Source organism: Dermochelys coriacea, chromosome 5 (genome assembly GCF_009764565.3).
Source record: "Dermochelys coriacea isolate rDerCor1 chromosome 5, rDerCor1.pri.v4, whole genome shotgun sequence".
In the NCBI taxonomy this organism is placed as follows: Eukaryota; Metazoa; Chordata; order Testudines; family Dermochelyidae; genus Dermochelys; species Dermochelys coriacea.
In genome coordinates, this window is record NC_050072.1 from 23,428,089 (window position 1) to 23,443,444 (window position 15,356).

The following is a 15,356-nucleotide window of genomic DNA, read 5'->3' on the forward strand; positions in this document are numbered from 1 at the left end:
TTGCAGCTCCTTGTTCCCCCAAAATTTAAAATGACAGATCATGTACACTGTGGGCAAAGCAGAAATAAGCGTCACAAGCATTGTTCTACACTAGCTTCATTCTTTCATTTTTAGCAAACATACAAAGCCTTAAAAAGCACAGGACGTTTAACCACTACAATCACCTCTCGTGTCAATACAGAAAAATGTGTGCATCTGTGCTTTAAATTTCTTGGTGCGTATTCAGCACAAAAAAAATGTACATAAACTATTTCATTTAAAGAGAAGTCAGTACATTTTATTGACATATAGACTCTCTAAACAGCCTATTTAAGAGAAATAGGAAAATTTTTAAATACAAAGTGTTAAAGCTTCTGTAACTTGCATTCAGTGTAAAAACTCTGAGGTATAAACAGAAAACCAGAAGTCTGGAAAGTTAAGTACATTTCCAATCCCACAGTGCAGAAAACAGAACTCATAACAATGGCATTCACTCTACATTTACAACAGAGAAGTGTTCCCATGTTTCATCCTGCACATAAATATCTCCTCCATACAAACCCATTTGAGAATTTTCTATTCAAAGATATTTGACATCCATTTTCCTTCCTAAATACATATAGTTTTCATGACTGAACACATAACAGTTGAATAATTTGACTGTCAAGAGTACAAACAGAATCTCTCTATATAACAAAAATTAAAGTTTCCAATGGCAGTGTTTTAAAAATATGAAATTCAAGTAAACTAATCTTAGAAGGTAAGATAACTGTTGCCCATAAAACACATGGGTTGTACTACTTGGTGGAGGGATTATTGCATACATATTTGACACACTTGATTTTTCGATTACAGTAATTAAAATCTATAGTTTGAAAAATGTGAGTGCAAGATAGCCAATTCTGGCAAGTGCTAATTATAAGAAGGCTCATATGCACTATGAAAATAAGTGTAGTGCTAGTGTATTAAAAAAATATTGAAAGCGTAAATTACTTAATAGTCTTCACTATTAAGACTTAAGGCAACCATGACTTGAGAAGCTTCAGTTTGGCATCCAGCTCCATCATCTTTCCCCTAATCAGCGCATTTCATTTTAGCAGACCAATCTTTGTTCATAACACAGTTACAGAGAAGCAAGAAAAGAGACAGGATCTGCTGTCCATAAGCAATATAAATTCAGTGCAAAGTTTAAGACTCCTCTTTAGCAATCCAGTTAAACATTCCTGATTATTATGAGTTTAACAATCTTAGATGCAAGTTTCCTAACACACAGTATTATTAATCCTTTCACCAAAGTAAAGGCTTTTAGGACTTACTTCCATCTTGTGGACTATTTTCTACATTTTTGGGTACAAAATGACCATAAATATGATATTTCATATAGAGTAAAAACTTGGATTTTACAAAGTACAATGATCTGCATTAAAAAAATGAGTATATATGCAATAGAGCAAGACAATAGTAATAACAAAAGCAATAGTTTATGACAGGCATTTCTTTTATGGCTTTTATCACTGAGGTACTGTTATGCCAAAATCCAGCAACTGGATTCTAATATTCAGCTTTTACATGAAGGCCACATTCATAATTAATGTATGCCTCAAGTTTATAAACCAAGTGGCAATGGATTAAAAAAGGTCCAGCTTTATTGTAGGGTATAAAACTATTTTTTTTTTCTATTAGCAGAGAAGGTGCAAGCTAAAGAGGCCTTGAAAAGGCAAATGGCATCAAGCTGGGAGACGAGCATGCAAGTCGTACTCCATTTGAGAGGAGATTCTTCTAGTAAATCTGACTATTACTTATAATTAGCAGCAAACATCTAGGATTTAATACATCATGGCAGCAGGACTGTATGGCATCATGGACATAAGGAGTAAGACTAGTGATGTGAAGTGCCCTTGCGACTGACAGGTCTTTAAGCTAAGTACATGCCAAGGCTGAAAACAGCCAGACTGCCTATTACAATACCACATCGAAAGTAAAATTCTGTAGGCCAAGGAGGAATAATTTATCAGAATAGAAGTGGATGACCAATTCACAATTTCAATTCATGATGCAACAGGTAGAGAGGAATATGCCCTGGATACCATAGATGGTATTTTCTCAGCTTCAAAGAATGAAGGATTATACTTGTTTGTATATGAGTATTTACAATTCTCCACCTTTCTCCAGTTTACCACTTGTGGAGAAATATTACGCAAAGTCAGTTTAATCAACTACTTCCAATAATGTAACCACCTTAGTGATTATGCAGAGGTTCGTATCAAGGACATAAGTTAGAGAGAAATAGCTTAATTCCTTATGACTGTATAGCCATTTTATATTTCATTTTTTTCTTGACATATACTACAGTACAGCCATTTCACAACAAAACAGTGTCACTCTTTAACCCATGTAAAATCTGTCTGCAGTAAACATTGCTAGACTGAAATGGAAGTATATCAATGTCTTTCCACAGACTATATAAAATATTAATTTTGATAGCTGGTTCATTCAGTGCTAAAGATCTAGGTTATGATTTTAGCATACTGGCTGAAGTCAGATGCAGACACTTGAAGGGAAGAATTCCATCATTAGGATACAGCATAACATTTTAAAACCTAAAGTTTAACATGTACAACTCACTGAAATTTATGCCAATACTTTCATTTCTCAGCTCAAGTCATGTCAAATCACTTCACTTAAATCAACAAACTCATCATCTCTCTTGGCCAAGTCATCCTCATCTTCCAAGTCTTTCCAGGTGCTGGTGGGTAGAACTGGCTTGAGAGAATGTCTCTGAAGCAAAGCAAATGGAAACAAGGATGACAAACGGGCAGAATTTCTCAGCATTGGAAGAGTTTCCCTGCCTTGAGTGACTGTCGGACTATGTTTTTCATCCATTTTCTTCTGTAAGCTCTGAACTTCCTCTATCATGTCCAAGATTTTAGTTGCAGTGGCAACTGTACCACCGCCAAGCAGCTGTGCTTCAGGAATCCATCGTAAATATCGCTGCGCCCAAACTTTGATTCCTGGTCCTTCAATATGAGGCAGCAGAAGTCCGTGAAAGTCAACAGGTTTACAGTGCCAGCTATCGTAGAATTCTGTAAAGTTATTATGAAGCTCATCTGAAGAATTTATCAGTTTGCTAATTCTTTTGCCCAGAATGTTTTTAATAAAGTGATCAGTTTCCTCCCTGAAAAATCCTCTTTTTGGAGAAGATTTTGTTTGCGTCAGTGGCAAAGAAAGCTGTCGGTGATGCTTAAAAAAAAAAAGTAATGAAAAAAATTAATAAATGCACCTAGGTAAACTGCACTAGAACTATATTTTAAATTGAAGACAACATTTGAAATGAGCCATGTTATACAAAAGTTATATTCAAATAATGCTGAATTACTAAGACACCTCCAGTAAACAAAGTCATACTGGTTTATTTAACTCATACACTTGTCTGCTGTGTATATGGTCAATATGTGTATATGTATATGGCTGAGGCAGTCAATGCACAGAGTCAGAGAAAAAAAAGCCTGCTTATGTCAGCTTGGTTTCATAAGACTTAGTACTGTACAAGTTTTGTTGCCTTGTACTCTTATTTGTTCTCCAATTATAGCAACTCAGTATCACTGGGGCATGAAGTCTTTTTTTCAGCAAAATCAGAAGAAGATTTTAAAAGCACTTTTAAGGAGCTATAGCGATTAAAAGTGATGAAACAACTCCAGTAAAGCACGGATTTCAAGCAGTCCATGCACACTAAAGAAAATTTATATTTTCACACTGTTCAACCTCCAAATTGCAGTTTCTCAGCATAACGTTGTCGCTGTCCAGATACACATCAGTTATTTGTTGAGCAGTTAGTGTTCTTAGTACAGAACAGAACATTTAGCCCCAGCCCCAGGAAATTTACGACGAAAAATTACTAGTTAGACAGACACCATGCAATGCCATGACAGAAACCAAGTATATTTTATATTAATTTTTACTACCCTATAATAAAAAAGCCCATCCACTAAAATGGATGCCCAGGACAATCTTAAATACTGTAACAGACCCATTAGTTACCAGATCAAACTCAGATTAAGGTAATCTATCAGATTTATAATTAGCTATGCATTTGGATTAGATGTTTCATGAACCACAGCAAAACAAGCCTAGTAAAGTGTCTATTAAATAGTTTGGCAATAAATGCTTTGGCACTACAATAAGCAATATATTGAAGTTATTACTACACTTACCCTTTTGCCAACTAATGATCCATACATAGCAGCCCAGGTTAGGTCTTCCATCTAAGTGTTTCTGAATTAATTTGCAGTGGTAGGAGGCAGATCAAATAGAACTGCTTCTTGCTAGTGCAAGAAGAGGTCTCAGAATCCTTTGGATTCTAATGTGGGCTTTTTAAATCTCTCCAAATACAGTGTATATTTTGGCTCCAAGTATAAAGGACTTGCACAAAAGTGGAAAATATATTTTTATGGTTTCTGAATGATGATCAACCATCTTACTTTGAATCGTGTAGTTTTCCGCTGACTTTTGTCTAGTTTTGGCTTATCCACATAAAGAGGGTTGTTGAGCAAAACTTGTGCTTTAGGTTCAAATTGCACAGACCAATCCCAAACTGTGAGAAACCTGAAATGGCTGCTTTGTGCATTTTGGCCTTCTCCAGACTGCCAAAACAAACAGATCAAGTAGTTAGAGGTGGCCAAGAACAGAATTCCACAAGACTTGCGATGAAATCAGAATTTTAGACCAAGCCCTACATACTCCGCAGCAAACTGGACACAATTCTGCAGCTAGATCCTTGGATTCTGCAGTAAACTCAGATAAAATTTAAAAAAAAAAATAGAGGTTTTTAAATACAGAAATTAATGTAGTCTATATAGTAACTTCAGTTTATTTTGATATTAACCATTTTATTTTACACTGTCTCCCTATTGGGTTTTCAATAGGCAAGGTTATTGTAGTGAAAATCCGTAATTGCATCATGAAAGTTGTCAAAAGGGAAACTGGAGGTTTGAAAGCTAAGTAGGAGACTGACAGGGCTTGTGGCACCTGGGAGGCAATTCAGGATTGCGAGATAAGCATGTTAAAGGTGTATCTGCTAAAATGATAATGTTGCCAATTGAATTGTATTTAAACATCACAGTTGACACTCCAGATAGATGAATGAGACACTGCATATTAGCTGTTTTTTCAGGCTGTTTGTAGACTTAGGAAGGACATGCATTGATTCACAGTTGGTTCATGTTTTCAAGGTTTTCTACTATCAAGGGGGCTACACGAAATGTACAAGAAGTGAAGCGTGGATTCTTGAGCACAATTCTACAGCAAGTGAATTCTGTGGCCATGGAATACAGAGGACCCAGTCCACAGCTGTAACAGTACTAGACATCTTTTAAAGATATTTTAGTTACTCTTAAAGTCTTACACTCCCATAAATAAATCTCAATTTTGCTAGAACAGTAGCAAAACCCCCAGATCTATAACACTGTGTTTGAAGCATTATAGATATTAATGCTTAACATTCCTGCTCAAGTATCTGATTTTTACAGTTTGACGACACAAAAGAGATGAAATGACTTACCCAAATCTACGAGTCAATGGCAGAATCAGGATCAGAACTCAGCACCTCCAAACTCCTTACCCTCTGTTAATTCATCTAGATTACACTGCCATCAAATTTTCCGTGGAAACAATTTTGTAGCTAATTCTAATGCCAGTCAATTTTTGTTAAATATTACCTATACCATTGGCAAAAGGGCTCTCTAACACACCACTTTTCCCCAAAAGCACACCCTTACCATGTTAGCGTCTTTTTGATGCTGTGAATTGAAGAAGAAGGTGCTAAAAATAGGTATGTAGAGACTGTCTGATAAGACAGTTAAGTAAGTTTCAGTGAACTCAAATGCCGGAGGATACTGTTGTACCAACTGCCAAACACAATCTAAGAAGAGCAGAAAAACAGGAGCCTAAATAAAAAGAAAATATTAAAATCAATTTCATGGAGAAAAGGAGGGGAAAAAAAACAAACAAAAAAAAACCACGACACCACACATTGGCCTATCATGCAGACGGCATACTTCTGAATAATTTGAATGTGTCCAAACCTATCTAAAACCAGCAATCTGGATTTATAGTGAATTGTGTTGAACTGTTTTACCCAATTGGTTCGTCTACGACAATGGTCTCCAACCTTTTTACGCACAAGACCACTTTTTGAATTTAAGTGCAACCCAGGATCTACACCGCCGCTTCCCCAAATCCCTGCTCAATCCATTCCCCCACCCCACCCCGTTGCTCACTCTCCCCCACCCTCACTCACTTTCACCGAGCTGGGACAGAGGGTTGAGGTTTGGAAAGGGGGGTGCGGGTTCTGGGCTGGGGCAGAGCGTTGGGGTGCAGGACGGGGTGCAGGCTCCAGGAGGGGGGGTCAGGGATGGGGCAAGGGTGCAGGAGTGGGTATGGTGTGCTGGCTCCAGGAGGGGGGGGGGGGGGGTCAGGGGCAGGATGCGGGCTCCCTCCGTGTGGTACCTATCTCGAGCAGCTCCCAATCAGTGGTGCAGCGGAGCTAAGGCAGGCTCCCTGCCTGCCCCAGCCCATGCTGCTCCCAGAAGGGGCCCCAAATGTGTCCCCTGGTGGGGGCACATGACTCCACGCGCTGCCCCTCTCTGCAGGCACCACCCCTGCGGAGCTGCAGGGGTGGTGCCTGCAGAGAGGGGCAGTGCACAAGGAAGACCCCTGCCCTCCCCCAGGGGCACACTGGCCGCTTCTGGGAGCAGTGTGGGGCCAGGACCATCAGGGAGCCTGCCTTAGCGGCAGCCCCACTACACCACTGGACTTTTAGTGGCTGGAAATCACAGTGGACTGGTTGGTGACCACTGATCTAAGACAAAGCATAGTTTGCTCTTTGCTGATACATACAGTTTAAAATTTTGTAATGCCTTTTTGCACGAGACATGAAATGCATTAGTTTATGATGAAAACTGTAGCTCTGCCAGAACCACTGGATTAGCAGTGAAAGCTAGAGATTAGTTTGGATCAAGAGTCACTGGAAGCTATGCCAAAAAGTTTCAAAAAGCTATAGATTTCCTTCTCTTGATAAAAAACAATACAATTACCTTATTCCTAGAACTCAGACTACACAGTGAACTAAATGGTAGTCAATTCAGAGATCTAATTAAATCCATGTTAAAAGTCAATTTGCGTGGAATCCCAAACTGTGGATGTTTCAAATCACTCCCCTGCTTGATTAGTTAACTCTATGCTCCTGCTCTATGCTCTATTATTTTTGAAAGACAACTTCGGAGTGTTGTTTGCTACACCTCCTTCGAAAACAGGAAGTCCATTCCAAACAGTGCAATCAGACGGGCATATTTATGGTGGAATTGTCACCTCTAGAGCATGCTTTACTTCAAGTTTATGAATGATGAAATACTTATCTTAAAAAAAAATACACTCAACTGTAACCTAGTGTATATATTGTAACCTAGTGAATATCAATATTCCAAGATAACACATCAAGGTAAACTTTTTAAAAAGAGCCATTTCCCAATGGAATAAAGAATACACAATGAAGTATCTGCAATCCATAAAACAAGATTTACAATTAAGATATCTTCTAAGCAGACACCTTAAGCCCAAACACCCAACATAATCCCTCAGTGAACAAGCTTTGTGAAGCTGTACATAACCAAGAGTCGAGAAACATACCTCCTCTTTGTCGTTCTGCCGTAAATGGTTGCAGCGATCCAAAAAACAATGTCCTCCCATTACCCACTCTTTCTGAATAAGGCTCTGAAAGCCAAACTTTGTTCTGTAGTGTGAATCCATCATCACTTGAACTAGACTGGAGATCACACAGCACAGATCAGAGGCATTCTCCTCTAGATAGTAGTATTGAAAAGACAAAAATGTCACTGGTAATGCATATTGCTCCCCTCACCATTCAAATGCTTGTTCACATTAGTTTGGTGTGACTGATACTTATGGAAATATAATTTTGACCAAAAAAATTGCTAAGACTTGTTTACACTTGGATGCCTAAGGAAGAGACTTTTTAGAGGTGCTCAATACCCACTATACTGGTAGTGTCTTTACAGAAAAAGATGTTAATAGGTAACATTGCAGTAAGTATTATTCTATTTTATGGTCTTATTCCATGGTCTTCTTTCCCACGCTGAAAATCATTCTGTTATCTAAGCTCCTAAAACTTGTTCTTGCATTTTCTGTGGAAAAATTAGCAATGTTTAAACAAATTGGTACTCTCTTTCTCCCTCAAAAATGGTTCTATTATATTTAACAATTTGTTAATTAGAGGAAATTTAGTTTGACATCTAAAAAGCTCCTGTCGGGTCAAGCCACAATTGCCCGAGAAAAAAACATTTACTAGTCAGCTTATGAAAAAACCCATTTCACACATTTGGCATTTTACATAGAACTAGACACACTGATGATCCACTCTGGTTCACATCTCTAGCTCACCTACTGAAGCCTTAATATCAAACATTATCTTCAAAAGAGTATTCAAAAGTTTGTATGTATCAATTTTGGCTTCTGCTGCTCTCCAGCAGGGGGAGAGACACTCAACACTAGACTCTTGAGGGCATCTCCCAAGTAGTTAATCTGCTTCGTCCCCACGTTCTTTAACCCTCCTACACTCAATCCAAATGTTCACGATGTGAAAAGATGAGAGGGGTAATGGAGGGCTGGATGAGGTGACAGATAGCAAAAGGGAACAACTAAAGGGAGGAGACATAGGAGGAAGGGGAAAGTCACGGAACAAGATGTATACCAAATTGTGCCTCATTCATTTTGCTTTGTTATATCCCCTTGCCTCCCATACTGTTTTGTTTACTATATTGCAAGCTTTTTGTGGCAAATACTTGTCTATGCCTTTGAGACATGCAGCATGTTTGCCAGCACTCAATATATTTGTATACTTCAAACCACTGTACTCTAATACTCTCTCCCCATTATTTAACATAAAAATAACTCCCTCATTTAATATTTTCAATACAAGACAGAGCTCCCAGTCTCAGTTTATGACCCAGAGTTGACCCACAATTTGAAGAAACTAACATGTCTGGGAAAATCTACTTTGCAATTAAATACACAGATGTGTGGACTAAGTTTTAGATATAGACCAGTACTGTTAGGGCTTGATCCTGTATATCATATACCGTTCACTGGTGACTACGTGTGAATGCAAATGCAACAACTATTCTCAGAATGGCCATGTATCAGATAAAGGTACTGGGTTCTTTCTGCTTAGGCCAAATTAAGCCATTATCCCCTGTACAACGTTCACAATGACAACACCACACACATTATTTGAGCAAACTCTGGTACAAACACACAGTGAATAGATTCAACTTTACATTCGCTTTTTATTTAGCAGTTTAACTATATTGGGGGCTAATATTCTGTAAATTTAAAGTTTTTAGACCAAAAAGCGTTACTAAAATTTTTTTTTTTTGACTCAAACATAACAGTCCTTTAATTATTCATCTTTACCCCCTTCAAATGATTCCCTCATGGGCTGAGACTACACATGCCAAAATCTCAAAGAAAACACTAGTTGCAGTACAGATGAAAGTTTTGTATGTGAAGTGCCACAACATTAAAATTCATAAACATCTGCTATATTTAAACTGTTCACCATTATTTCCCCCTTCTGTGTGTGTGTGTGTGTGTGTGTGTGTGTGTGTGTGTGTGTGTGTGTGTGTGTGTGTGTGTGTATATATATATATATATATATATATATATTTATATTTATTTAAGAGTATCTTAAACTCAGTACATTTCTCAAGGTTGTAGGCGGGTGGGAGGAATAAAGAGAAGATTTATCTGATATCATCTCATGATGAAAGATTCTTACCTACAAGAAGAACGTTTGTGTTCTGTTCTTCCAGATATTCAACCACCTCTATTGCTTTTTTCAGACATCGCCTAATGTGGTACGGAGAAATAAGACAAAACTAATATTTTCAAATGTGGTTTCCAACTAGTTAAGTTTGAGTATGACAGTTCATATAGTTTCAGTGATCTATTATGTTAGTTTCCCCTGAAAAAAAACTACCATGCCAATCAGAAGCAAATTTGGGTTGAGCAGATTCCTTAATCAAGTCTGTGGTTTAGATTGTTTCTCTCAAATTTTAACCAAATTACAATTCATGTTTTAAGTTTAATCTTTGGGCTCAGAAGTTCTTGTTTTCTGATTTTACAAAAAGTTTCTATTTCCAATGTGACATTTTTGAAGAGTAGTTTTATATTTCCAGTTTACTTCATTCTGGCCTTTTTCTAACTGCGTGTTATAAAGAAATTATTGTGAAGCACCAGAACTCTATACATGCTTTACATTGAGAGCAATATAGGAATCCTCAACAAGCTTGAAAGGTAGGAAAATATTTTCTGAAGAATTTGGGAATGGTGATTAACCAAAGCCTCTGAAAATGCAAATAAAAACCAAACTTTTCACATTAGAGACAGTATTTTCTCCTAAGGAAGAACAAGTGAGATTTTAAAAAAGGGAAAAGAAATACAAAAACAATTTGGAGAAGTTTTGGGTAAGTTCAAACCCATCTTTAAAGTTAGCAACTTTTTACATTTGCACAGAGGTAAGATTCTTGCAAATGAGCCAACATAAATCAGTACTTTCATTGTTAGTGTCTATTTTGTCATATTGCTTCATTCAGAAGTCTGGACTCCAGAACGAAGAGACTGCTCTGCAGATTCTTGCCACTTCAGCAAGCAAACTGGGCCAAGTAAAGGAAATTGCTTCTTTTCAAGAGCGAGGATGTGAAGTGGGTAGAAGTTTGCATTTGGTTTGATTGCGTTTATCACTAGAAGTTATGCTCACACATCAATGAATGCAGGTTGAAAAATTCTTGTATAAAAAAACCTCACAGGCAACCCAGAAAGGGGAAATGCAATCCAGCAAACAGGAGAAGAGAGTGCAAACAATGCATCATACTACTCCTCTGGTCATGGGCTGAGGTCAGCAGGTGGGGAGGGAGGAAGGAACAGGATTTTAGTATCCTTAAAGGTAATGTCTCCAACCAGTCTGCCTGTTTTGAAAGTTTTTGGTCGATCTCCAATAAAGAAAAATGTGTCATATTTGATAGTACTTACTTCTCAACTTTACACATAGGAATTCTATAAACACAGATGGATACTACAGAGGACATTTCAGGAGATCAGGACAGGTTTTCCATATTCTGGAGTTCAGGATCACGTCAAAAACTTAAATTTTCTGAGACCGATTCCATTTGGATCTTCTACTGAAGACAGACTTTTGCAGGACACCTAGCTTCACATGCAGTAGAATTCTTTTTGTTTAAGGCATTGTCTACATATAAAGCTTACAAAAAAATTACTACGGTTGTAATCACTGGTTCAGGTAATCTGGTGTTTATGCTATAGCTACCAGTAGTGCAGATGACCACTATTTCAGTTGGGTTTGCTTTGCAGCAAGTATTGCTACACCACTGAAAAAAGAATGAGTTTAGCCACCAGACTCATCTGCACTCTGGTTCCCACCAGTTGACCTGAATTAGCATGAGCACAAGTGGGAATTTAAGTGTCCCCAGTACACATAGTCCACAATACCACAAATCTCTTCTCCAGATACCCTGTCTATGGGGTGTGAAAGCATACACTCTACTGTAGTCCAGAAGTTGGAGGCCTAAAGAAGTCTGTCCTGTTAGGTTTTCATTTATTCTTCCATTCTTGATGAAGTTCATGAAACAGGTGATGTGAAGTCCCTTTCCACCAATGAGAAAAAAATTCAGCGACCAGAGTTTGGGAGGTTTTTGTCCTCCAAACAGCTGTTTAACATCTACTCTTGCTATTGCATGTAAATTTTCTATTGCTATTAGATCATAAAGAAAAAAACATCTATGTATTCTATGCATCTCAGACTCCTGAACCAAAGTGTTTTGATAAAGACCCCAAGAAATCCATTTCATATAAAAAGCATTATTGTTGATTTAAAAGTAGTTTTCCCAATAACCATAGCTGAAAAAAATCACCACAGATCTATTTAATAAAAGACTGAACCCATAGAACATATATTAACAAACCTAACGATTTCCAGCCAGTTTGTGCTCTCCAGTAATGAAAACCATTTTACATCAGTATCCCAGAAGTCTGTACTGTTGTTATCTGTAAAAAACAGAAAATTGGAATGTGAGTGCAAGCATCACGTTAGTTAACAGTGGTCTGTCAAATGAAAAAAAAAAAAAGCAACCCCTTCAACCAGAATGGACAGGAGGCACTGAACAGACAGTTTTCTTTTAAGATTGTGAGGACTAAATCTAACCGAAAATTCTATCAAACCTGTTCACTGTTTGAAAGTGAACACTTAATTTGGGCCCAAAATAAAGTTATCTAAGAAGTAGTTTTACAAGCCTTTATAAAGCTTCATGAAAATATTTCTAAAACCATCTGAGGAAAGTTTGGATTCCAGTATTCCCTACTGTATGTCCATATCTAGGTAAACCAAATAAAGAAGTTTGTGGAGCATCATGAGGAGACAAGAGGAAATTAAACTGGAGATGTGAGTTCTCAGCAATCTTCTATATACCAATTTCTGTAGTTTTAGAGCACATTTTATGCTGAACAACATATTCAGGCCTACCTGCTTATTTAGAATTCTAAATAAAGCTGTCCCAGCAATGGGGAGAGAAACACTGGAAATAAGAAAATGGAATAGTAAAACCACAGAATTGGCAGTGGGATTCAGACAAGTGCATTAAGCTACATAAAACTTTTTTTTGTTTAAACTTTTCTGAAGCTGATTAAGTATCAAGTTGACTGCTTCCTTTTAAATCAAATAGGTACTAAAATCCCAGGGACCCAAAAGACATAACCAAGGCTGACACTAGTTTGCAGAAGGGTTTAAGATTTTTGTAAATTTCATTTAAAAGTGAAACAAACACCTGATCATCTTCTCTATACACGCTTTTCTAGAGCGCTAGACCCCGGGCGTTGCTCCAGGACTCAAGTCTACCTCATCCCACAAACGAAAAAAAAGCTTCTCACACACACAAAAAAGTGTTTCTGCTGCCACTCACTCTGAGTTTGAGATTTGCTGCATATCCCTTGTTTTGATCTTCCTCAAGAACTCTTCTAATCTTCTTTACTTCCCTGACCGTTTTTTTTTAATTGAGAACTTGGCTTCCTTAACACCTACCCTGCCCTTTCAAGTCTTTCCCTTCATTCACTTCCTAGTTTTCTGTCCCCATGACATCTTACTCATTCTTGCCCTTACCTCTTCCACAGCTCTCATGAATGATCTTTAAACCCTGTTATTTCCTTGTGTGTTTTGGTATCTGTTCCCTGTTCTCTTTTCAGTTCACTCCATGCTTTTTTTAAAAATTTTCTCTAGTTATTTTCCTACTCCCATCCTTCCCACTAATTTTCTTCCTTCTTTCCTACACCATGGAGAACCCATCAGTTCATCCTCTGCTCTCCAAGCCATCCTGAGTTCACCCTCAAAGCTGACTGACCATTTCTGCCCACACAGGCCACCCTCTCCCACTCTGTCTTTCTCAACGAACCATCCCTGAATTTCCTGACCCAACCCCCTGAATAAGTTATCCACCCTCTGCCCTTCCAAAATATTCAAAAAAGAGAAGCTATTTCTTCCCCACCTCCTTTCTGGATTCACAGGAGGCAGCTTGAGTGCTCTTGGGGGCTGCAGGGGAGGAGACTACTGGTTCTCATGAAGTGTTTACAATCGTGGGCTAAGAATGCACTAGAAGCAGAAAGACAGGAACTGGCCTATTTTCAGTTAAGCTGAATGAAGTGCAAAAATACATTGTGTGAACATAAAGAGTCAATTAACTAAAACAGGTTTAGAGAGTTTAAGAGAGTGTTCCTAAAGGCAAAGAAGCTTTCAAAGAAGGGTCAATTTTAACTTAAGTGTCCCTTTAATTGCAGATCAGTTTTCATCTTGTGGGTCACAGGATAAAGAAAGCCCAGTATATGCAACTTCTCCTTCCCCTGCAATAATGGACTGCATATAGGATCTATCAAAAAAAAAAAAACAAAACAAAAAAAACAATAAAACCTATGAAATGTTCGCTTTAGGAGATGAACAGAAATCCCTCCTTTCCAGAGACCAGACTTTAAGGGGATATGATCCTCTCATAGGCGCAGATCAGACAAGGCCAAGTTACTAAAGAAAGCAATTTTAAGTTTAGTAATCTGACAGTACTTTGAACTGCTCCAAACCCAGACAACAAGCTCTGGAAGGTGTAACAAGTAGCACTGGAAGAATCTTACAGTTGACACGCACTGTTTATCTCCAATATAAAGAAAGAATGGTTACTCACTTTCTCGTAACTGTTGTTCTTCGAGAGGTGTTGTTCACGTCCATTCCAAGCAGGTGTGCACGTGCACGCCAGCCGGAAGATTTTCCCCCTAGCAGCATCCGTAGGGTCGGCCTGGGCACCCCCTGGAGTGGCGCCTTCATGGCACCCCGTATAGGGGCCTGCCGACCCCCCATCCCCTCAGTTCCTTCTTACCGACTTTTCCGACAGAGGGGTAGGAGGGTGGGTATTGGAATAGACATGAAAAAATCTTGAACAGTTACGAGGAAGTGAGTAACCGTTTTTTCTTCGAGTGATTGTTCATGTCCATTCCATGCAAGTGATTCACAAGCTAGAGCTCAGGAGGTGGGATCGGAGTTATCCACAGAATGGAGCACGATTCACCCAAAAGCCGCATCGTCCCTGGCCTGTTGTGTAATTGCATAGTGCAACGTAAATGTATGCATCGAGAACCACGTAGCTGCTCTGTAAATTTCCTGAATGGGGACTTGTCAGGAACGCTGCAGAGGAGGCCTGGGCCCTGGTAGAGTGGGCGGTGATCTGCAGAGCCAGGGTGTAACACTCCCTAATGCAGGACGTGATCCACAAGAATATGCATAGAGAGGATACCAGAAGGCCTTTCATTCCATCTGCAACGGCTACAAAGCGTTGAACGGACTTCCGGAATGACTTAGTTCTCTCTATGTAGAAGGCTAAGGCCCTACGCACGTCCAGTGAGCGTAGCCTGCGCTCCCTATCGGAGGAGTGTGGCTTGGCATAAAAAAAAAAAAAAAAACACTGGGAGGAAGATGTCCTGGGTCTTATCCTTATGAAAAACTATGAAAGGGGGCTCAAACGTGAGGGCCCTGAGCTCCGAAACCTGTCGAGCCGAGGTAATTGCCACGAGGAACATGACCTTGAACGAAATATATATCAAGGAGCATGTGGCCAGAGGTTTGAATGGAGGGCCTGTAAGCCTGGAGAGGACTAAATTGAGGTCCCAGGCAGGGACGGGCTGACGTATGAGCGGGAAGAGCCTGTCCAAACCCTTGAAAAAACAACTGACTGTAGGGTTTATAAAGAGACAGAGAC

General features: G+C 38.8%; 1 protein-coding gene across 1 annotated transcript in view; it reads right to left on the reverse strand.

The window, feature by feature from the left end:
• Positions 1-255: 255 nt before the first annotated feature.
• MTMR12 (myotubularin related protein 12) overlaps positions 256-15,356 on the reverse strand; it is a 69,915-nt gene continuing 54,814 nt past the window's right edge. Inside the window, exons 11-16 of the mRNA XM_038402588.2 lie at positions 12,033-12,114; positions 9,830-9,900; positions 7,663-7,835; positions 5,754-5,921; positions 4,458-4,619; positions 256-3,219 (exon numbers count right to left, since the gene is read on the reverse strand). Coding sequence (XP_038258516.1) covers positions 2,647-3,219; positions 4,458-4,619; positions 5,754-5,921; positions 7,663-7,835; positions 9,830-9,900; positions 12,033-12,114 — 1,229 coding nt within the window. The 3' untranslated portion in view covers positions 256-2,646. The remainder of the gene's footprint in view (positions 3,220-4,457; positions 4,620-5,753; positions 5,922-7,662; positions 7,836-9,829; positions 9,901-12,032; positions 12,115-15,356) is intronic.